Source organism: Somniosus microcephalus, chromosome 1, assembly GCF_052327205.1.
Source record: "Somniosus microcephalus isolate GS21.2 chromosome 1, FLI_Smic_1.0, whole genome shotgun sequence".
NCBI classification, from domain to species: domain Eukaryota; kingdom Metazoa; phylum Chordata; class Chondrichthyes; order Squaliformes; family Somniosidae; genus Somniosus; species Somniosus microcephalus.
The window spans coordinates 426,977,699-427,001,134 of NC_140987.1; the positions used below are offsets into that span (position 1 = coordinate 426,977,699).

A 23,436-nucleotide genomic window follows, 5' to 3' on the forward strand; every position below is an offset into this window, starting at 1 on the left:
GATTGGGATTACGGAAACATGGCTCCAGAGTGGCCAAGGCTGGGAACTCAACATCCAGGGGTATTCAATATTCAGGAAAGATAGGCAAAAAGGAAAGGGAGGTGAGGTAGCTTTGCTGGTGAAAGAAGGGATTAACACAATTGTAAGGAAGGATATTAGCTCTGATGATGTGGAATCTGTATGGGTAGAACTGAGAAATACCAAGGGGCAGAAAACGTTAGTGGGAGTGGTATATAGACCTCCAAACAGTAATGCGGAGGTTGGGGATGGCATTAAAAGGGAAATTAGAGAAGCGTGCAATAAGGGCACAGCAGTCATCATGGGTGACTTTAATCTACATATAGATTGGGCCAACCAAATGAGTAACAATACTGTGGAGGAGGAATTCCTCGAGTGTTTATGGGGATGGTTTCCTGGACCAATATGTTGAGGAACCAACCAGAGATCAGGCCATCTTAGACTGGGTATTATGTAACGAGAAAGGATTAATTAGCAATCTTGTTGTACGAGACCCCTTGGGTCGGAGCAATCATAATATGATCGAATTCTTCATTAAGATGGAGAATAAAGTAGTTGACTCAGAGACTAGGGTCCTGAATTAAAATAAAGGAAACTATGATGGTCTGAGTTGCGAGTTGGGTAGGATTGATTGGGGAATGTCACTCAAAGGGTTGACGGTGAATAGGCAATGGCAAACATTGAAAGACCGCATGGATGAACTACAGAATTTGTTCATCCCAGTTTGGCATAAACATAAAACAAAAAAGGTGACTCAACTGTGGCTAACAAGGGAAATTAGGGATAGCATAAGATCCAAGGAGAGGACATATAAATTGGCCAGAAAAAGCAGTAAATCTGAGGATTGGGAGCAGTTTAGGATTCAACAAAGGAGGACAAAGGGATTAATTAAGAAGGGGAAAATAGAATATGAGAGTAAGCTTGCAGGGAACATAAAAACTGACTGTAAAAGCTTTTATAGATATGTGAAGAGAAAAAGATTGGTGAAGTCAAGCGTAGGTCCCTTGCAGTCAGAATCAGGGGAATTTGTAATGGGGAACAAAGAAATGGCAGACCAATTAAATACATACTTTGGTTCTGTCTTCACAAAGGATGACACAAATAACCTCCCAGAGATGTCGGGGAACATAGGGTCTGATGAAAGGGAGGAACTGAAAGAAATCAGTATTTGTAGGGAAATGGTGTTAGGGAAATTGATGGGATTGAAGGCCGATAAATCCCCAGGGCCTGATAATCTACATCTTAGGGTATTTAAGGAAGTGGCCCTAGAAATAGTAGATGCATTGCTGATCATCTTTCAACACTCGATAGAATCTGGAACAGTACCCATGGATTGGAGGGAAGCTAATGTTACCCCACTATTCAAAAAAGGTGGTAGAGAGAAAACGGGGAATTACAGACTAGTAATCCTAACATCAGTAGTGGGGAAAATGCTAGAGTCCATTATAAAAGATGTAATAACAGAGCACTTCGAAAACAGTGACAGGATCGGACAAATTCAACATGGATTTACAAAAGGTAAATTGTGCTTGACTAATCTACTGGAATTTTTTGAGGATATAACTGGTAAATAGATAAGGGTGAACCAGTGGATGTGGTGTATTTGGACTTTCAGAAGGCTTTTGATAAGGTCCCGCATCAGAGATTAGCGTGTAAAGTTAAGGCACATGGGATTGGGGGCAAGGTATTGAATTGGATAGAGAACTGGTTGGCAGACAGGAAGCAAAGAGTTGGAATAAACGGGTCGTTTTCCGAGTGGCAGGCAGTGACTAGTGGGGTACCGCAGGGATCGGTCCTAGGACCCCAGCTATTCACAATATATATTCATGATCTAGACAAGGGAACTAGATGTAATATCTCCAAATTAGCAGATGACACAAAGCTGGGTGGGCGTGTGTGCTGTGAGGAGGATGCCGAGAAACTCCAGGATGATTTGGACAGGTTGGGTGATTGGGCAAATGCATGGCAGATGCAATATAACGTGGATAAATGTGAGGTTATCCACTTTGGTGGCAAAAACAGGAAGGCAGATTATTATCTGAATGGCAATAGATTGGGAGAAGGGGAAGTGCAACGAGACCTGGGTGTTCTTGTGCACCAGTTGCTGAAGGTAAGCATGCAGGTGCAGCAGGCGGTTAAGAAGGCAAATGGTATGTTGGCCTTCGTAGCGAGAGGGTTTGAATACAGGAATAAGGATGTCTTGCTGCAGTTGTACAGGGCCTTGGTGAGACCACATCTTGAGTATTGTGTGCAGTTTTGGTCGCCTTATCTGAGGAAGGATGTTCTTGCCATGGAAGGAGTTCAGCGAAGATTCACCATGCTGATACCTGGGATGGCAGGAATGACATATGAGGAGAGATTGGGACGATTGGGCTTTTCCTCGCTGGAGTTTAGAAGAATGAGAGGAGATCTCATTGAAACTTATAAAATTCTGACAGGACTGGACAGACTAGATGCAGGAAGGATGTTCCCAATGGTCGGGGAGTCCAGAACCAGGGATCATAGTCTAAGGATAAGGGGTAGGCCATTTAGGACAGAAATGAGGAGGAATTTCTTCACCCAGAGAGTGGTGAACCTGTGGAATTCTCTACCACAGAAGGCAGTAGAGGCCAATTCATTAAATATATTCAAGAAGGAGTTGGATATATTTCTTAAGGCTAAAGGGATCAAGGCATATGGGGAGAAAGCAGGGACCGGGTACTGAATTTGGATGATCAGCCATGATCACATTGAATGGCGGAGCAGGCTCGAGGGGCCGAATGGCCTACTCCTGCTCCTATCTTCTATGTTTCTATGAGGCGGGTACCCGACCTGTGCTGGGAGCCGCCACCCCGAGGCAGGAAGGGGATTAGTGCCAATTAACTGCCTGTTAACAGGTAGTTAACAGGCAGTTTTTGGCCTAATCCCTAGTTTTAGCCCTGAAGTGCAGGCTGCCCGACGGCTCCAAACCACGCCAAGTTAGCAAGGCGGACCATCGGGCTGAAGGGCTTGGAGGGTTCGAGATGTCTGGTGTTCAGGTGAGTGATGGGTGCATGAGTGCAGAGGTGAGAGTGTTTGGTGTGTGTAAAGTGTTTAAATAAGTTTTACTTACCTTTACTTACTAATGCAGGCTTCCTTCCTTCAGGTCTCGGGCGTCCCTCATCTCACCGGCACAGAAAGCAGAATGACCGCGAGCTGTCAAAAGTTGCAGCATTCTTTCTGTTCTGGAGAGATTTCTAACTGAGTCTGTGGAGAAGGACTCAAGTTAGAAGTCAGATTGTCAGTGTTTGACAGCTTCACAGAGCTGTCAAACGCTGATATTTCATCTGTCAAAAGCTCTTGACAGATGAAATGTCATTCCCTGACGTCACCTGTAACCGGGTGTCCCTTAATTGGCCTGCTGAGACCGCTGGGCGGGCTCAACAAGGTTAATCAAGGGAAAATCACGTGGGTTGGCCACAATTCAATGGAGGCGGGACTACAACCCAAAAAGTGGGAGTCCCGCCTCCATCACGGCCCCATTGACAAAATCCAGCCCATAGCGTCCAGCAGTAAGTTGGGGGTGCCACCCAATATTACAGCAGGGGCACGAGCGGGTCACTGCGCACGGCGATGATGTCATCGCCGGTGGCGCAGCGCCGCCGCTAACCTCCCATGGAATTTTGCGGGAGGCGTTAGCGGTGCCGCGCCCAAGCGCTAGTTGATTTGCGTCCCGTTCGCGCCCTCTAACGGGAGGCGCAAATCAAATGAATTTAGCCCCCTAACACTTTTAAACCAGCTATCAAAGTGAATTCTTTTATTTTTTTGTGTTTGCTCCCATTTTATAACTACCGAAGCGAGAGCATTCTCTATTTTAAACCTGGCTATTTCAAAATCATATAAAACCAAATACAAAAAATTCCAATTTTCTCCAAACCCACCTTTTTCAGTTGATGGAAGTGGCATGAGGCGAAAGACCATATGGAATCATGTGTATAAGTTAAAGAATGGTGCAGTAACTCTAGTTGAACAACGGATGCTTCACTAATGTATAGAAAGCTTCAAGACTGCCCTTAACTTATGTGTAAACTCACCTCTCCCCATTGATAAGTTTTATGGTTTTATCCATTTCTCAGCTGGCTTACTTGATTGATGAATAGTAGAACCACGTACCTCAGTTAGAAGAGATAGATAGAGCGCCAGAAGTAGAGCTCCTTTTGATGAATTTTACAGCTCAGACAGTCATCATCCTCCTTGAAGGAGGGAAGGCTCTTAGAAAGAGGTAGCAGTGGAAGAAGTTCTTTTTGGGGTGTAAAATACAGTTAGTTCTTGATCTCAGTCAGGACAGCAGCCAAAACGTTCCAACGGTAAGGAGAATCACCCCAGACATATACTGGTAGCCATTTTCAGAGTAGTTTCAACAAAGTTTGGGAGCAGAAAACATGCCCACTATCAACTCGGGAAAATTAAGAGAAATTGGATTGAAGTATTAGGAGGTGGATCAAGTACCTGTTGAACGTTATCACTACCTGCAGGCACAGCACTGCGAAAGCCACGATCGAAAGATTTCAGAGATAAATCTGAAAAAATGTTAATATGTTTGTGTTTGTTTGGCACACAGGTAGAGACAATCGGAGATGCTTACATGGTTGCCTCTGGCCTCCCAACAAGGAATGGTAACAGGCATGCAGCTGAGATTGCAAATATGTCTCTGGATATCCTGAGTTCAGTAGGCACATTTAAAATGAGACATATGCCAGATGTGCCAGTTAGAATAAGGATAGGTCTGCACTCAGGTAAGGTACCCGCTGTTGAATCATGTTGTGCCTGGTAAAGACCTAAAGTAAACACTGTGAGATATTTGTTTGTATTTCACACGTCCATTGTTGCAAGCAGCAGTAGTCAGTTTATGTAGCTACTATGAAGATGACATTAACAAAAGATATTGAAAATATAGCAAGGCTGACTAGTAACAAGGAAGCGCTAACATTTTGGAATTACATGGTTACATGGTATAGTAACTACATAATATACTGAGGATTTTACACAGCTCTTTACATTTTGATAATACTATAAACTGACTGAGCCATAGACATTCCTTGGCAGGAGGCCTCAGTCAAGAAGAGAAGGTGGTTCAGAATGCTCATTGAGCAGGGTGTTATAAATCTCATCATCATAAAGAAACTACTCATGAAATAACACTGGATGGCCAGCTGGTGGCGCCGTCCAAGGAGTATAAATACTCGGGTGTGGGCCCAGCTTGCCCAGGGACATTTTGTAAGACAGGAACTAGTGGAGTACAACTAGACCTCCATGTTCTGAAACAAGTTGATTAAAGCCTTGCTTTATACTCAAACCAAGTGCGTAGTGAGTTATTACGTCACAGGGTAAGTTAGGTATGGGTAGATATTGGGGTGCTGGGCCTGTCCTGTTCATTAGTAGATCCCAGGTGACCTGTACTTGTGGATTGGGTGGAATGGGCCTGAAGAAGAGGCCAAGCCTGCTGGTGCTTTCCAAGCTCCAGTAACATTGCTTCCAATGTTACAAAGACCTTCGTCTTTTGGATGAGACATTAAAACGAGGCCTCGTCTACCCTCCCAGGTGGATGTAAAACGTCCCATGACACTACTTCGAATAATAGTAGGGGAGTTCTCCCCGGAGTCCTGACCAATATTATCCCTCAACAAACGTCACTGAAATAGATGATCTGGTCATTATCACAGTGCTGTTTGTGGGAGCTTGCTGTGCACAAATTGGCTGCCGCGTTTCCTACATTACAACAGTGGCTACACTTCAAAATTACTTAATTGGCTGTAAAGCACTTTGGGACATCCTGAGGTTGTGAAAGGTGCTATATAAATGCAAGTCTTTCTTTCTTTTACAGACACTTTCTAATAAAGACAAGGTACCCTTAATGGGCAGTTCTCCCTTTAAAAGTGCATTGAGGGTGGGAAAGAAAATGCCACCTGCAAACAAGTAAACCAAACATTTGCGTCTATTAACAGTAGCTCCCAGCCTGTCATTCAATGAAAGGAAATTTGTAGAGCTCAAAAAGAACTCCCTCGATGTCTTTTCCCATAGTTTGTAAATGCACTGCCTGGTGTAGTACTGAGTCATTTAGACCAACAAACTCCGGCAGGGATCAATGGAAAACTTGGTTTTGATCCTTGGTCTATGCTGAGATAACTCATCTCAGCTAAGGCAGTAGTTGGGAGTGTAACAATTGGCTACAATGTCCCTAGGCTGGAGGGGAGGGGCGAGGAGGGGGGCAGAGGGGAATCCGCCACAACTCCCACTCCTGATTGCTACCCAGTGCCCCCGGCTAGAAAATGCATGTGTGTGGATATTATGTTAGGATAAGACACTCTCCATGATTGAATAGCTTGCCAATGTTCACCGTTAAATGTATGAAAGTGGTCCGCTGGGGGTGGGGTAGCAGAGGGCTGCTGGCATCTGGGGGTCATACCAGAACATCAGTCAGAGCCTACAGTAAAGAAGGGGGAAAATTGGGAGACGAGGTAATGTGTTCGCAAGACCTTGCCCACTCCCACGACCAAACATTTATACCACAGCTTCAAAGAGTGTATTTCACCTTCACCGCTTCTACAGAAGATATGAAGATGTGTTGACTTTTGTAGGACCGTCCGTTGCGGGAGTTGTTGGTCTGACGATGCCACGGTATTGTCTTTTCGGAGATACCGTCACTACAGCCGCACGCATGGAATCCACAGGGCAACGTGAGTGACCCGCTTCAGATTACTGGCTAGCATGACAGGAGGTGACTTGCTTTCTGTGTAATTCATGGCATATCATTTGTACAAAAAGAAACTGTTCTGGAATGATATTATAGTGCTGAGTTTGACCTCCTGCTGTGGCGTGACATTTCACAATTAGGAAAGGAAAGATGCAGATAAAAGGGGAAACTTGAACTGTACGGTAGGTGCTTGCAATGCAGTGCTGTATGTTGGTTGTACCCTGCCTCGAGGAACATCCTGTAAATGAGAAATAACAACAGAAAATGCTGGAAAAACTCAGCAGGCCAGGCAACATCGGTGGAGAGAAATTAGAGTCAACGTTTCGGGTCAAAACCCTTTATCAAGACTAAAGAGGCGCAGGGAATGAAATAGATTAAGAGGCCAGGCTGGGAGAGAACAAAAGAGAAGAGACATTAAGAGGTATTCAAAACGAGACGAGATGGTGATACGACTAGTGGAGACAAAAGACGGCTCTAGATTAGGTGTGAAATGTGCTGGCAGAATGGGAGACAGCTGCCATGTGGGAGAGAGAAAAAAAAGGGAAAGGGGGGGCGAGGAAAACCAAAACAAAGGTGTGGATAAAAAATATAAGGAAAAATGTAATAGGGGCCGAGGTTATGATCTGAAATTGTTGAACTCGATATTGAGTCCGGAAGGCTGTAAAGTGCCTAATCGGAAGATGAGGTGCTGTTCCTCGAGTTTACGTTGAGCTTCCGTGGAACAATGCAAGAGGCCAAGGACGGTGAGGTCCGAGTGGGAATGGGGCGGTGAATTAAAATGATAGGCGACCGGAAGCTCGGGGTCAGCCTTACCGACTGAACAGAGGTGTTCCGCAAAGTGGTCACCCAATCTGCATTTGGTCTCCCCAATGTAGAGGAGACCGCATCCTGTAAATGAGATTACACTTCAATTTCTTGCTGCCGAGCGATATACTTCATATACTGTGAAATCCAGCGTATTGTTTGCAGTTGTGTAAAAAGCACATCTGTGGTATTTTTTATGCTGCGTGAAAAGATAATCACCACACTAGTGTGTAAGTCACACCCGCAGGTCGAAAGGTTGTTAAAAACTCCTGTTAAACGCGACATACATACCGGATTATATGGTAACCATAAAATAGTAATATATTATCATTCCACTCCGACGACCTTAATCCCCAAATGTTACCGTGGAGCATGTCCCTCCAATTCCCCCAGTGCATTTGTTGGTTAACATCAACCCATCAGCTCTCCCTCATTTGGGTGGAGTCTCACGTCTTGAAGTTGATCTTAGACCCGTACATGTTGGGACTGAGGTTTGACTGTGCTGGTAATTCCCATCATTTCTCTTGCTTTCTCTAGCCCCTATTTAATCGTTTCATGCTGCTATGAATGTTGTTACAGCCAGCCTCCACCCTATTCTTCTGCTTTCTCTTGCTCTCCACTGAAACAATGGGAATGAGAGGAAGCAATGCTGTCTTCCTCAGGAAGAAGCAGGCAGCACACAGACGCAGCTGGAATTCAGACTCGACACAGGCACAAAAGAGTGGGGAAGAGTTCATTGAAACAAAAACTTGTCCTTTTAGGCAAGTCCCTTCGTGCTCTGAAGTGCCCTCTGGCTGCCTGGGGTGCATGTGTGTTGACTAATGTAAAATCATTTGAATTACATGCACTGAACTTTGACTCAGTGGGTAGCTATACTCTTCTTCTTAGGCAGTCCCTCGGAACCGAGGATGACTTGCTTCCACATTAAAAATGTGTTCGCAGGTGACTGATGAGTCCAATGCGGGACCTACAGTCTCTGTCACAGGTGGGGCAGACGGTGGTTGAAGGGGCGGCTGGGTGGGGTGCTTGGGTTGACGTGCGCTCCTTGCGCTGCCTGCGCTTGGCTTCCGCTTGCTCCCGGCGAAGAGACTCAAGGTGTTCGGCGCCTTCCCGGATGCTTCTCCTCCACTTTGTGCGGTCTTGGGCCAGGGATTCCCAGGTGTCGATGGGGATGTTACACTTTTTCAAGGAGGCTTTGAGGGTGTCCTTGAAGCGTTTCCTCTGCCCACCTGGAGCTCTCTTGCCGTGCCGGAGCTCCAAGTAGAGCGCTTGTTTTGGGAGCCTCATATCGGGCATGCGGACAATGTGACCCGTCCATCGGAGCTAATTGAGCGTGGTCAAAGCTTCGATGCTGGGGATGTTGGCCTGAGCGAGAACACTGACGTTGGTGCGCCTATCCTGCCAATGGATTTGCAGGATCTTGCGGAGGCAGCGTTGGTGGTACCTCTCCAGTGCTTTGAGGTGCCTGCTGTGCTAGTTAGTGTGTGACTGAGCCTTAAGAAGGTCCCAGGCTCAAACCCCAGCACACGCTGAACCAGCTGATCTTAGCTTGGCAGCATTGAGGTACTGTAACTGGTCTCAGTCACTTGGCCAGGGGATGGGAACAATTAACACCTGTCCCCGCACTTGATTGCTGTCCAGTGACATCTGCTGGAAAATGGATGTTGGATGAGGATAGGATTGTGGTGCCTTACCTAGTTGAATAGCCTCGCACCACTAACTGGCTCACACATGAACAATGACCCCTTGGATGAGATACTATAGGGCCATCAGGAACAAAGGAGCTGCACCTCAATCAGAGTCACTGCCTGCACGAGAGAGAAGACAAATATTAGGCAGATTTAGTGTTATGTGATGGGCATGCATGCTGAATGCAGTTCTAGGGGGGTGGGGTGGCATAAATTAGGTGAAAGGGTACTACAGCTGATTGTAATGTATCAAAAAAGTGTCACGTGATTTTGATTTGACTTCTATTTTTACAGCTTATCGCATTCATGTCAATCACACTACTGTTAAAATTCTTATAAGTCTGAATGAAGGTTATAAGCTGGAACTGAGAGAAAGGACCGAACTGAAGGTAGGCACCAGCCCACTTCCCCTGCTGAAGCCTTGTTAGTAAGAATTTCCCCAGATTTGTGTTCAAGGCTACTGAAAATAACATTGCTATGGTGTCATTCTCCTTTCTTAAAAGGGCCAAGGCTTTGACGAGACCTATTGGCTGGTGGGGAAAGACGGTTTTACCAAACCATTACCAAAACCTCCAGAATTGAAGCCAGGGTAAGCAAAGTATTGCTGTCAAGCCTTTACCAGCACCTTCACAACTGAAGCGCGGGTAAGCAAAGTATTGCTGTCAAATGTGGCTGTTGCTGCCTCATCTCATCCAAAGATGCTTTGATGCTTTTTGCAGGCAAAATACTCATGGTTTGCAAATGGAAGAAATGGCAAGATACCAAAAAATGAAAGCACTAAAACTGTAAAAAGAAAACTTCCAGGTAATATTACGCACACAAATGTATAACGTTCTATGTCTTGTGTACTTTCCGGTGTGCTTTAAAATGTTGGTATATGACTACCATAAAAAACTAACACTTTCCTATTGTCATTTTCACTTGTTCACCAAAAGTGCTTACAGTTGGCTGTAATTTTGGGGGTGATTTTAATTGGGGGTGGATGGGGTAGACGGTGGTGGGGGAGGGTGGGGGGGTGAAAGAGCTCAAACCCCTCTGTCATTAAGTTGTGGCACAAGCTATTTTATCAAGTTGTGGTCCAACTATTTTATCAGTTTATGGCCCAGGTTATTTTATCAATTTGAGGCCCAGGCTATTTTAATTCTGGGCTTCATTTACAACCCGCCAGCCAATTGCCCGCCCGAGCTGAGCAGAAAGAGGCAGCTGGCTGGCTGCCAATAGGCGAAGGTCAGGCTGCCCAGAGCCCACCCCTGGCACTCAGATAAGTCCCGGTTGGGGGGGCGGGGGGCGGGCAGGGATTCAGCAGGATCTTGCGGGTGGAAAGTGTGGGAGCCCAGGGCAGCCAAGGCCTAGACTTTCCTCATTTATGTTAAGGTGGCAGCAGGCAGGAATCAAGCGGCAGTGGGGCAATAGGTTTTCGGAGGCGATTTTACCTGTGCAGCTGCCCCGTTCCTGCCGGGTGGGGTGGGTTAAAATTGCCCCCTTGACCTTAACCCTGCCACTTTAGTTAATGCTCAGGAGTACGTAACAGTGGAAAACAATGAATTGGGGCAATGTTTTCTTCTTGTAGTTAGAGCTGACTGCATCTCTACTTTCTGAGAGCTCTCATTACCAGAGGTAAACATTGCCCTAATGTATTGTTTTCCACGGTTTATTCTCAATGGGTTAATGCTGCTGTTATAAAGTAGATAAAGGAATATCTTATGAGCATGTTACATGTTTATCCACTTATATTGCCAACATCAATTTCTAGATTTTAATGTCTGGATTAGATGGTGACTGATGTAAGAAAACTACCAGGCACTTGGTCTAAGCGTTAAACAAAGCTTTAATCAACTGTTTTACAACATGGAGGTCTAGTTGTGTCCTTCACTAGTTTCTGTTAAGAATGTCCTGCGAAAGCTGGGCCCGTGCCCGAGTATTTATACTCTCCCTGGACAGCGCCACCCGCAGGCTGCTCAGTTGATTCATGTCAGTGACCGTTAATGATTATCCCACCAGAAAATCCAACTGTCACATTCAAAACCAGATGGGTACATAGTGATTATGTTACTGGACTAGTAATCCAGAGGCCTAGATTAATGACCTGGAGACATAAGTTCAAATCCCACCATGGCAGCTGGGGAATTTAATTTCAGTTAATTAAAAAAAAAATCTGGAATGAAAAAGCTAATGTCAGTAATAGTGACCATGAAACTACCGGACTGTCGTAAAATCCCATCTGGTTCGCTAACGTCCTTTAGGAAAGGAAATCTGCCACCCTTACCCGGTCTGGCCTATATGTGACTCCAGACACATGCGATTGACTCTTAACTGCCCACTGACATGGCCTAGTGAGCCGCTCAGTTGTGCCAAACAGCTACAAAAAGAACAGCGGTTCAAGAAGGTGGCTCACCACCACCGTCTCAAGGGCAATTAGGGATGGGCAATAAATGCTGGGCTTGCCGGCCTCACCCACATCCCATGAATGGATAAAAAATGGTGGTCACCCTACATCCAAATTTGTCTGTTACCACTCCATTTTTTAATTTGTTCTTGTGTCCTTTCAAGCCTATAACATTTTATCGTTACATTTTAATAATATTTTATCATTTAAACCCACTGTATTCCAGTGTTTACTTTAGTGATGTATATAGCGTCCATATTGCTGTTTAGTACTTTTGAACAATCCTAAAGCAGTCAAATTTTAATAAGGCGCCAAAGGCATTGAGCTGAGTTAGCAGGGGCAATGGGGGTGGGAGGGCACGGCACTTGGTCTCAGTGTCATGGGAGAAAGATTCACTCATGGTTCACGCTTTTGGTTACTAACCAGTGACTCCTGCTCAAAGTGTGCATGTGTGGACATCAGGCAGAGCTATGATGTTCCCTATAGTCTAACAGCCTCCAGTAACGCTCACTGTGTAGACTGATACATGAAGAACGACCACCTGGCTGAACTACTGGAGCAGGAGCCGTGGGATCGTCCTTCCTGACTGCTTTCAGGAGAAAAAGAGCGTAAATTGGGTGCAAATATTATCCCAGTGGTTTACTGGGTAAACATAACACCCAATGTGGTACTGAGCCATATAGTCTAAGGCGTTCCTAGTTTCGATCCCTGGTCTGTGCTGTGTTAGCTGACCTCAGTCAGGCTGGTGGTAGGATTGGCATAACTGGCCTCCATGTTCCAGATCTAGGGAGGGGAAAAAGCCAGCCAGGATTTCTGCTCCTAATCACAATCCTTGGACCGTAGCTGTACAAGAGCTGAGGATAGATTAGGACTCAACCACAGCTCAGTCGAATAGCCTGCTGACACTCACTGCCTTGGAACTATATCCCAGCATAAATCAGTGTTGTCAGGGAGGAGGGACTATGAGAATAAGTGATTTGGGTGACTTTAACCACCCTGAACCGTAAGGGTATAGCGACTCGGCCGCAATGCATGCCCGAACCAGAAGGCCCGAAGCCATCCTAGAATTATGCCTTGGGCCTCATTAATATTAATTGGACGAGCTGCCTCGCCAGCAGTGGTGAGAAGGTAAGTCCCGGGAGGCGGAGTGTGGCGTGGCAGTGGGTGGTGGGGGGGGGGGGTGCGATCAGGACACTGTGGAGTTGGGGGAGCACTCGTTGACCCTCCTGGCTCCACATCAACAATTGTTTTAGAACTTGCCTTTTGGTGGCGGTAGCCCATCAACCGCTTAAGAATCCCGAGTCAAGCAGGACCAGCTCCTGCTCCACGATATCAAATGTCTGTGAGGGGGCCTAAAACAGACTTTAGGTTGCCACTTACATATGTAAGGGGCTTAATGCCTGTTTTAGACAGCTGGCAGGGACACCTGAACACATAAGAACATAAGAACATAAGAAATAGGAGCAGGAGTAGGCCATACGGCCCCTCGGGCCTGCTCCGCCATTCAATAGGATCATGGCTGATCTGAATCTAGACTCACGTCCACTTCCCTGCCCTCTCCCCGTAACCCCTAATTCCCTTATCTGCTCGGACAATGTCTATCTCCATTTTAAATTTATTTAATGTTGCAGCTTCCACAGCTCTCTGGGGTAGCAAATTCCATAGATTTACTACCCTCTGAGTGAAGAAGTTTCTCCTCATCTCAGTTTTGAAAGGGCAGCCCCTTATTCTAAGATTATGCCCCCTAGTTCTAGTCTCACCCATCAGTGGAAACATCCTCACCGCATCCACCCGATCAAGCCCCCTCACAATCTTATATGTTTCGATAAGATCGCCTCTCATTCTTCTGAACTCCAATGAGTAGAGTCCCAACCTATTCAACCTTTCCTCATACGTCAACCCCCTCATCTCTGGAATCAACCGAGTGAACCTTCTCTGAACCGCCTCGAGAGCAAGTATATCTTTTCTTAAATATGGAAACCAAAACTTACAGGTGTCCATTGGGTGCAGGGTGTTGGCTCCCAAAATTAACCCTCATCGTGCCTGTTTTACGGCCATAGAACAGGCACCATGAGGTCCAATTTCTTCCCCATAGCGTTTTTATCCAATGCTCCCGTATACCTTGGTTCAGTGGTAGCGCTTTCGCCTCTGAATAAGAAGGTATGGGGTTCATGCCCCAATCCAGAAACTTGAACACATAATCCATACTGACACTTCAGTGCAGTACTGAGGGAGCGCTGCACAGTCAGAGGTGTCATCTTTCAGATGCGTTGTTGAATAGATGCCCCATCTTCCCTCTCAGGTGGACGCAAAAGATCCCATGACATTATTCGAAGTAGAGCTGGGGAGTTCTCCCGGTGTCCCAACCAACATTTATCCCTCAGTCAAAACCTAAAACAGATTTTCTGGTCATTTATGTCATTGCTGTTTGTGGGACCTTGCTGTGCACAAATTGGCTGCCGCATTACAACAGTGACTACACTTCAAAAGTGCTTCATTGGCTGTAAAGTGCTTTGGGGCATCCTGAAGTCGTGAAAGGCGCTATATAAATGCAAGTTCTTTCTTACTATTTCTTCTGTATACATTAAATATGCAAGTTATAGCAAACTGGAAGGTGATAAGCATTTTGGGGGCAAGCCAGGTGCTGAACATTAGAAACTTGGTTGAACTAATGGTAGCGGACTGTGGGTTTCACTTTTTACCCAACATGTTTTTTATCTTTTCTTTCAGCCGTGACAAGTGAAAGGCGAGGATCTGTTTATGAAGAAGACAACATACGTGCACCATGTAACAGCACAGCTTCCACAACAGGAGGACAATGATAGCTTCACAGATGGCAACCTTAATCCTCATCCTCCGATTAAGAAGCTATCAACTGATTAAGAAGGACATTGCAAAAGGTTATTCTTAATGACATTAGGACCATTGCAGCAGATAAACCAGAGTAGGATTATTTAAAAGCAATCTTAGGGGAAAGATTATAACTCAAATTGACACCCATCCCCCATGACAATGACAGATATAGAAATTTAGCTGCTGAATATTGCTGGACTAAAGGACTTTTGATCTTAACGCATAAAAAAAAAATGAAGAAAAAATATCCAACGTGTAGCAGAGACATTTTGAGCCTGGATCTTAAGACTTCAGAAGACCCAAGACTTCTTTCAATGCACATGGCCAGGTTTTATCTGTTAGGAAGTTATTCAAACACCAACCTGCGTGACATTACATGGCATGTTGCTTTTCTCAAGCTCTTTGCATTGTATTTCATTACTGAAGTGGCATTACCCCTGAACGAATAACATCCTGATCTATGTTAGAGTAGCAACCCCTAAAAATACACACAATTACACAAATACAATGGAAAATTGTCAGATGTGCATATATTCTCATTTTATAACTGTGGAAGGAAGATTTCCTCTGATTGCTATTGATAGCATGTTATTTATACTCGTCTTTATCATTACACTACGAATAGTGAACAGAGGGAATCTTCCCCTAGTATATATTGAAGAGGATTTTTTATGTACCAATTCAGGTTGTTAAAATACCTGATGCGACTTAATATTAAATGTTGTGAAGTATATTGCCCAGGCAGTTACAGCCAGAAAAGTGTTCTGTTGCAGTCAGTGTAGGTGCTGAATGTATATGGCACTGTGTGGTATTGTACATCTTCAGGTACTCTGCCACTGCTACCTTTGTTACCTTTTCACTTGTGTCAAGCAGCCTCTACCCTGCTTTGTCTGCAAGCTGCATAATAGTTAAAAATAGGGAAAGATTCAATATTAAGCAGTAGATTTTATCCCCCAAAACTTTCATCTTTCAACTCCCTGCCCTTGTTTTAAAGCTACTGACTCGCTGGGATATAGTTCCATGGGTGCCTGCCACCCTCCAGTACCTTGCCCAAGCGGTTATTCTTCACGCGCCAGCCTCACAGTGAGTGTCAGCAGGCTATTGAACTGTGGGATCCTCACAGCCTACATGATCCTGTCTTTAGCCAACCAACACGATCCAATAGGGTAATTGAATAGCAGTTAGGAGCCGGAACCCTGGCAATTGTTTCATTTCTAGTCCCACCTCCCTGATGCAGGGACACTGAAGCCAGCTATATCACAGAATCACAGAAACCCCACAATGCAGATAGAGGCCATTTTGGCCCATCGAACCTGCACCGACACATATCCCACCCGATCCCCGTAACCCCTACACCAACACATATCCCACCCTATCCCCGTAACCCCACGTATTTAATCCCCCTAACACTAAGGGTCAATTTATCATAGCCAATCATCCTAACCCGCACATCTTTGGACTGTGGGAGGAAACCGGAGCACCCGGAGGAAACCCACGCAAACACGGGGAGAATGTGCAAACTCCACACAGACAGTCACCCGAGGCCGGATTCGAACCCGGGCCCCTGGCGCTGTGAGGCAACAGTGCTAACCACTATGCCACCGTGCGTACATAGTACCCCTTTTGCCTTGCACCACCATCCCTTTTGTCATTTAATCACGCCTGCCTTCCACCCAATCACAGACTTTCCCTTTTGTTCTTTCCTCCCCTCCCCCGCTTTCCCTGCCTCTTTACTTGCTTAAAACCTATCACATCTCTAACATTTTCCAGTTCTGATGAAAGGTCATCGACCTGAAACGTTACAAAAGCAAAATACTGCGGATGCTGGAAATCTGAAATAAAAAACAGAAAATGCTAGAAATATTCAGTCGGTCAGGCAGCATCTGTGGTGAGAGAAACAGAGTTAAGGTTTCAGGTCGATGACCTTTTATCAGACCTGAAACATTAACTCGGTTTCTCTCTCCACAGATACTGCCTGGCCTGCTGAGTATTTCCAGCATGTTCTGTTTATATTTCAGATTTCCAGCACCTGCAGTATTTTGCCTTTGTATAGTACCCCTGCTACTGTTTCAGTTAACTCATCGTATACCAGGCATTGATCCCCGGTCCTTTTTCACCTGTGTAGCTCAGTTTTGCTTTGGCCTGTGCATTTCTCAACAGAGCCATCAGGAAAGGCCTGATAATTTAAATAAAACACACATACACGCATAGATTATACCCATGGCAATGAGCTTGACTACTGTAATTCATTTAGGAAATTCTGCTGTGTATCACTCGCAGTCCATAATGACATCCGAATCACTCTGTTAGATTAATCCGTCTACCTCTTTGCTAGCCATCTGTTATCCATTTATGTACATGTTTTTTTTAATGTACTCAGGTGCTCCCATCTGTTTAAACATTACTCAGTTAATAGTTTCCCATTATGTTAAGGTCTAGGAAATCACCATGGCAAAATTTAATCATACGTTGCTAAAGGGAAAAATATTTCTCAGCAATATCATTAAAGGGACACTGCTAGATGGCAGAGTAGCCTGCCAGGCATTTTGTCAGGTTTGTAAACAGGATACACAATGAGTTGGGTGACTTGGTGTCATCAATCAGGTTTGCTGGAGACAACTGTCTCATACTGTGATATAGTTCCTTGGGTGCATAAGATCACAGCTGATTTTTTACCTCAACTCTACCTTCCTGCACTATCCCCATATACCTTGATTCTCTTAATATTCAAAAATCTATCGACCTTTGTCTTGAATATACTCAATGACTCAGCATCCACAGCTCCCTGGGGTAGAGAATTCCAAAGATTCACAACCATCTGAGTGAAGAAATTTCTCCTCCCCTCAGTCCTAAATGGCCAACCACTTATTCTGAGACTGTGACCCCTGGTTCTAGACTTCCCAGCCAGGGGAAACATCCTCCCTGCATCTACCCTGTCAAGCCCTGTAAGAATTTTATGTGCTTCAATGAGATCACCTCTCATTCTTCTACATTCTAGAGAATATAGGCCTAGTCACCTGTCTAGTATCTTACCAAATAGCTGTTCGTCAGATGTGAACCCAGACAGTTCCTTTTGGTTTGCTTTTTGATTCTGTGTTACCTCATTCAGGTGGCCAATCTTCCCATGAAAGTCTAGACAGGGAGTGTGAGCAGGCTATTCAATGATACAGGCCCAATTCATGCAAACACAAACATAACAATTGTAAAACCAAGACTGCAACAGTGTGTAGTGCAGCATATAAACACTCTACCACATCCAATAGCTCAGAGTCCTATGGGATGGGTCTCAAGTAGGGTTTTCAAAGCAAACTGTTCTGGAACGATCCAGGAACGCTCGAACGCTCAGTAATACAACACATCCTGTAACAACTAGAAGAGAACAAGGGAACCTGGTCAAACATAAATATATGACCTTGAAATTCTGCAGGGTTAGAATCATAGAATCATAGAATGATATAACACTGAATGAGACCATTCAGCCCATCGTATCTGTGCTGGCTCTTTGGCAGAGCTATCCAATTAGTCCCACTCCCCTGCTCTTTCCCCATAGCCCTGTAAATGTTTTCCCTTCAAGTGTTTATCCAATTCTCTTTTGAAAGTTCCTATTGAATCTGCTTCCACCGCCCTTTCAGGCAGTGCACTCCAGATCACAACAACTTGCTGCTCTCCGGTTGTTTACACTATTTCCCTGGGGGTTTCATTGGTCTCCTACTAGAGTTACAGCAGGAAACAGGGCCACGTTCTTTCTCTGCAAACCTTTATTTCTCCACTGGAACAAAAGAACAGGAGTAGGCCATTCAGCCCTTCAAACCTGTTCCCCCTACTGTCTACTGGTTTACTGCCCTGTTGTGCATTGCATCCCCACAACTTACAGCCCATGTCCTGTCTCATGCTACTCAGCCTAGATGACAGTTTTTCAGTTAGATGACTGTGTTACTGGGGTCAAAAATCAACAGTCAATATAGAAAATGTTAAAAGTCATCAGGTACTTCACAGACTATTGATGACTTTTAACATGTGTCTATATACATGTATATATGATGAGAAAATGTTCTTTATAATATAGATATAAAATATACATTCTATACAATGTATTAAAAATGTTATGGCTGCACACACTTTCTGTGTCAACTTTTCTGTTAAGTATGTGTATTGTATTGAACAATTAACACAAAGACTTAAACGTATAACTCAAACAGGTCTTTACTGGTTGGAGGTAGGGACTACACATAGGTCTTTACTTCATGCCCACAGGCGGGAACTGAGGGGAGATCAGTACCCACAGTACTATTTATACCCCTATGGCCAGGAGTGGTACTGCGTATCACTACGCCCAACAAGTAGTGCAGTCCTGTCCATAGGTTCAAAGTAGCACACATATTACATACACAACATTCCTCCCTTCCTAGCTTTACAGTCATCTCCCCATTTAACATAACGTAATAACATATATACATATATAACTTCAGGTTTACATAACAGAATAACATAGATACATACATAACTTCATGTCAAAACAGATCACAGATTCAGTCTCTGCGGAAAACAGTTCACAGATTCAATCTCTGTGGTGGAGTCGGTTCACGTTGCTGGAGTGACTCATTCAATAGTCCTTCCATGGATTTAACAGTTTGAACTTCCGAACTGAATTGGCTCCGTTCGGAGGGACCACGTGTGTGATCTGGTAGAGGTAATAATGGTTCAGATGGGTCATCTTCTGTTTCGACTTTTCCTTTTCTGCTTCTTGGAGACTCTCTGGGCTCCACTGTCAGTTGCCAGCTGCATGCGCAGTTCCTCCTTCTCTCCCTCCTTTTTCCGTAGTAGAGCCACCTTCTCCCGATGTTCCGTAGACTTTCGGTGCTCCTCCATGATTTCTGTATGGTGGGAGTCGAAGTTACAAGTTGGGCAGGACAGGACATAGTAATATTCGGTGTCGTCCTGATCTAGGCCAGCGAGAGGGTCTTCTATTTCCTCCATACCCAGCTGGGCGTTAGCCAGCTTTTGTTCCAAGTCCAGACATCTTTCCTGAAGAGACTTCTTCATGCGTACCTCTTCATCCAGCTTTTTCTGGGCTTTCAGCAAGTCGTTTACTAATGACCTCATTTGAGATTTTACTACTTCAACTTCTTTTGGAGATTGATTGATCGGACTATTCAATCCCTCTACCGGAGCAGCTGTTTCAGCGGTCTGTTGTTCTACGTTGACGTGAGTCAGCGTACTTTTGGCATCCAAGGGCTGCTCTGTTGCAGTCATCTCAGTCTGTGTTGCCACCTCAGCTCTTCCAATAACCTTTGAGAGCTCCGAACCCCTTTCGTTTGAATATTGAAGTTCGTGTTCAAGTTTTTCCCATTTCAGAGTCCTGTCCTTCAGCATATGCAGGAGTTGGCTGACCGTTAACTCCTCTGACATCAGACGTTTTGTCTGCTCCTGCTCCATTTTCTCCATCAGCTGCTTCTGTTGTCTTTCCAGATTCTCCAACTCTATATCAAAGAACTCTTTCGTTGCATTCAACTCTTGCTCACAACGGCGAAGCATTTGTTCTAATTGCTGTTGTAGTTTGAAATGGAGTTGAGTTCGAGCCCGGTGTCCCTCAGAAATGGGCACATCAGTAGACTTGCCAGACTCAGAATCCACAGTTAAACTATGTTGTTGTTGCTCAGTGGAATTCTGTGCTGAAACTTTGTCTTTTGCACCTGAGTTGGGCTTACCATCATCCGTTCCAGAGTCTGGGCCGACTATCTTCACCGAGTTCTCACTCGTTATTGTTTGTAGGAAATGCCAGTCCATATTCATTTTCCTAATCCACTCCCGTCCTAGTAGTGGAGAACCTCCTTCAGATATCACATATAAGTCCATTATTTGACTGTCTTCGCCCTTGTGGACCACTGCAACCTCTATTTTCCCGATGGGGTACACTCTTTGCCCCGTGTATGTTTTCAATATAATCCCCGTATCCTGTAGGGGAATATGTTGGAATAACTTTCCGTAATCTTTCTTATTTATGACCGTCAATGCCGATCCAGTGTCCAATTCCAGTTTTACTTGGACTCCTTCTATCTGAAGAGTGACCCAAATTGTCTGGAGGTCTGCACCCTTACCAGCGTTGAGTACTCTTAAGCTAGCCAGTTCATTACTGCTAGCGTCTGAATCGGACTCCTGTTCGGTCACCTTGTGTACCTTTGCGTATTTTCCTTGCGGTGACTTCTTGTTGCTGGTCTTCTTCCCTGACCTGCATACTCTAGCTATATGTCCAAGCCTACCACAAGTTCTACATTCTTGGTTTTTAAACCAACACTGGTTCTGATCATGCGTTGTCTTTCCACAACGATAACATTTGCCAGAACTCACACCCAATTTGTGTGCACTGAGCTCCAGTGACCGTAGCTGCATTACTGCCGTGCCTCTCGCTGCGGCTTCGTGTGCTGCTGCCATAGTGACCGCCTTCTCAAGCGTCAGCTCATTCTCCTCTAGCAGTCGCTTTTGTGTATCCTGTTTAAATAAACCACACACAAATTTGTCTCGAAGTGCCTCTGTCAGTCCCGTTCCAAACTGGCAATATTTCGCTAATTTACGCAATTCCAGCAAATAATCAGCATTGCTTTCATGCTGTAGCTGCCTTCTGTCGTAAAATTTAAATCGTTCCGCTAGCATCAGCGGCGTGGGGTTTAGATGATCTTTCAGGACAGTAACAATCTCATCGAACGTCTTATCCGCCGGTTCATCTGGTGATAACAGGTGTTTCAATTGCCCGTATGTCTTCGCACCCATTAAATTTAATAATGTTAGAGCTTTATCTTGGTCATGAATTTTATTGGCCTTACAATAATTTTTTACTCTTTCAACATATATGGCCCAATCTTCGAGGTCACTATCAAAGGTGCTAATATTCCCGTGTTTAGGCATTATAGATTTGCAATTTCTCAGATTTTATTTTGTTTACTTGTTATCAAAGATGGCGGCTTCCCGCTCTTGCCGTCGTCCTCCGCCCACAAAATGGCGGTTTTCCCGCGCTTGGCGGTCTTCACCCGTCCCCCGACGCCGTCTCCCTTCAGCCCCCGAGTGCGGCCCTTATCTTTGGTTCCGATCGCTGGCCCGCGCTGCGCCTCGCACTTGAAGCGGCTCCCGGCCTCTGGCTCACCCGCTCCCGGCCTCTGGCTCACCCGCTCGCGCGGCTCTGGCTTACCCGCTCGCGCGTTTCACCGCAGCTCTTATCAGGGATTGCGATCGCCCTTATCTTCTCCAACTTCCCCAGCCCTGTCTTTGCAGCCAACACTGCACGGCTTACCCCACCACCTAGGTTGAACAAGGAAACTGCAGAAAGACTTCTGTCAGTCGCTGGAAGCTGTCAGGATGTTTGCTGCACTCCAGTGCTCAGTCGCTGATGGAGGCTTCAGAGTCCTAAAGCCTGTCGCTTCTAGTGGGGTGGTGATGTTTGAAACCTCTCTTCAACTGCCGCAGGGTAAGAACCTGACTCGTCGCCAGTGTTAAGTATGTGTATTGTATTGAACAATTAACACAAAGACTTAAACGTATAACTCAAACAGGTCTTTACTGGTTGGAGGTAGGGACTACACATAGGTCTTTACTTCATGCCCACAGGCGGGAACTGAGGGGAGATCAGTACCCACAGTACTATTTATACCCCTATGGCCAGGAGTGGTACTGCGTATCACTACGCCCAACAAGTAGTGCAGTCCTGTCCATAGGTTCAAAGTAGCACACATATTACATACACAACATTTTCCATTATAAATTTTTATGTCAACATTTATAATGGAAACTGCCTATGTAAACTCCTCATTCTGTAAGTACACCCTCCTGCCAGTGGTAGTGCTGCAGTAGCTCTATTTTGCATCTCCCAGCTCCTCCTCAAGCACTGCAGAGAAACTCCGATGCTCTACTTTTCTTTGCAAATTGCCCTAAGTTTTTCTATGTAACTGTAAATAATATCGAATCACGGTGTCATCTATATATAAGGACAGAATGTATGAGTTTAAAATGGGAAATAAATTACATCAGTGAGGGTGTGACTTCTAACCCCACTTCATCTGAAGATTACACTTGGTCTTGACTCCCCATGTAATTATAGATAACAATTTTAAAGCTATCAATTAATAGTTTAGTACCAAACCGATTTCATTTCCCTTTCTGAATGCTCACCTTTGCTGTTTCCATGTATGCTACATACTCAATTACCGATGTACAGTAACAGTCTGTCAGTTTGCACTAGAAAATATTGTAAATTAATGTTTAAATGATATTGCCTTGATTCACAACATTCACAACATTTCGACAGTTCTTGAACCCAGTGACATTTGAAGCCAACCTGAGCTTGTCACTGACTGTTTCCTACTTGCTTTTTATAGCTGGAAATACTCAGCAGGTCTGACGAAAGGTCATCGACCTGAAACGTTAACTCTGTTTCTCTCTCCGCAGATGCTGCCTGGCCTGCTGAGTATTTCCAGCATTTTCTGTTTTTATTTCAGATTTCCAGCATCCAGTATTTTGCTTTTGCTTTTTATAGCATTTGTGTGAGAAATACACTTCAAAGAATTGCCTCGCATAGGTAACTTTAATATAACACAATTAGCGTACAATTGTTTCATTTAAGTAATTTATGTTAATTTATGTCACTTGATTGTTTTTATATTCATTCATGGGATGTAGGCGTCACTGTCATTTATTGCCCATCCCTAATTGCCCTTGAGAAGGTGGTGGTGAGCCGTCTTCTTGAACCGCTGCAGTCCGTGTGGTGAAGGTACTCCCACAGTGCTGTTAGGGAGGGAGTTCCAGGATTTTGACCCAGCGACGATGAAGGAACGGCAATATATTTCTAAGTCAGGATGGTGTGTGACTTGGAGGGGAACTTGGAGGTGGTGGTGTTCCCATGTGCCTGCTGCCCTTGTCCTTCTAGGTGGAAGAGGGCGCAGGTTTGGGAGGTGCTGTCGAAGATTTTCTCTACCATGAATAAATAA

General features: G+C 44.9%; 1 protein-coding gene across 5 annotated transcripts in view; it reads left to right on the top strand.

Annotated features, from left to right (window-relative positions):
• Nucleotides 1–16,295, top strand: part of LOC147125263 (retinal guanylyl cyclase 2-like) — a 61,187-nt gene extending 44,892 nt beyond the window's left edge. The window contains exons 13-18 of one of the 5 annotated variants that reach the window (XM_086000246.1): nucleotides 4,598–4,772; nucleotides 6,549–6,713; nucleotides 9,517–9,611; nucleotides 9,726–9,811; nucleotides 9,942–10,026; nucleotides 14,339–16,294. In XM_086000246.1, coding sequence (XP_085856372.1) covers nucleotides 4,598–4,772; nucleotides 6,549–6,713; nucleotides 9,517–9,611; nucleotides 9,726–9,811; nucleotides 9,942–10,011 — 591 coding nt within the window. In that variant the 3' untranslated portion in view covers nucleotides 10,012–10,026; nucleotides 14,339–16,294. Of the gene's footprint in view, nucleotides 1–4,597; nucleotides 4,773–6,548; nucleotides 6,714–9,516; nucleotides 9,612–9,725; nucleotides 9,816–9,941; nucleotides 10,027–14,338 lie in introns of those variants that run through there. The other 4 variants (XM_086000219.1, XM_086000227.1, XM_086000256.1 and 1 more) reach the window with 4 other exon arrangements.
• The last annotated feature ends 7,141 nt before the right edge of the window (nucleotides 16,296–23,436 follow it).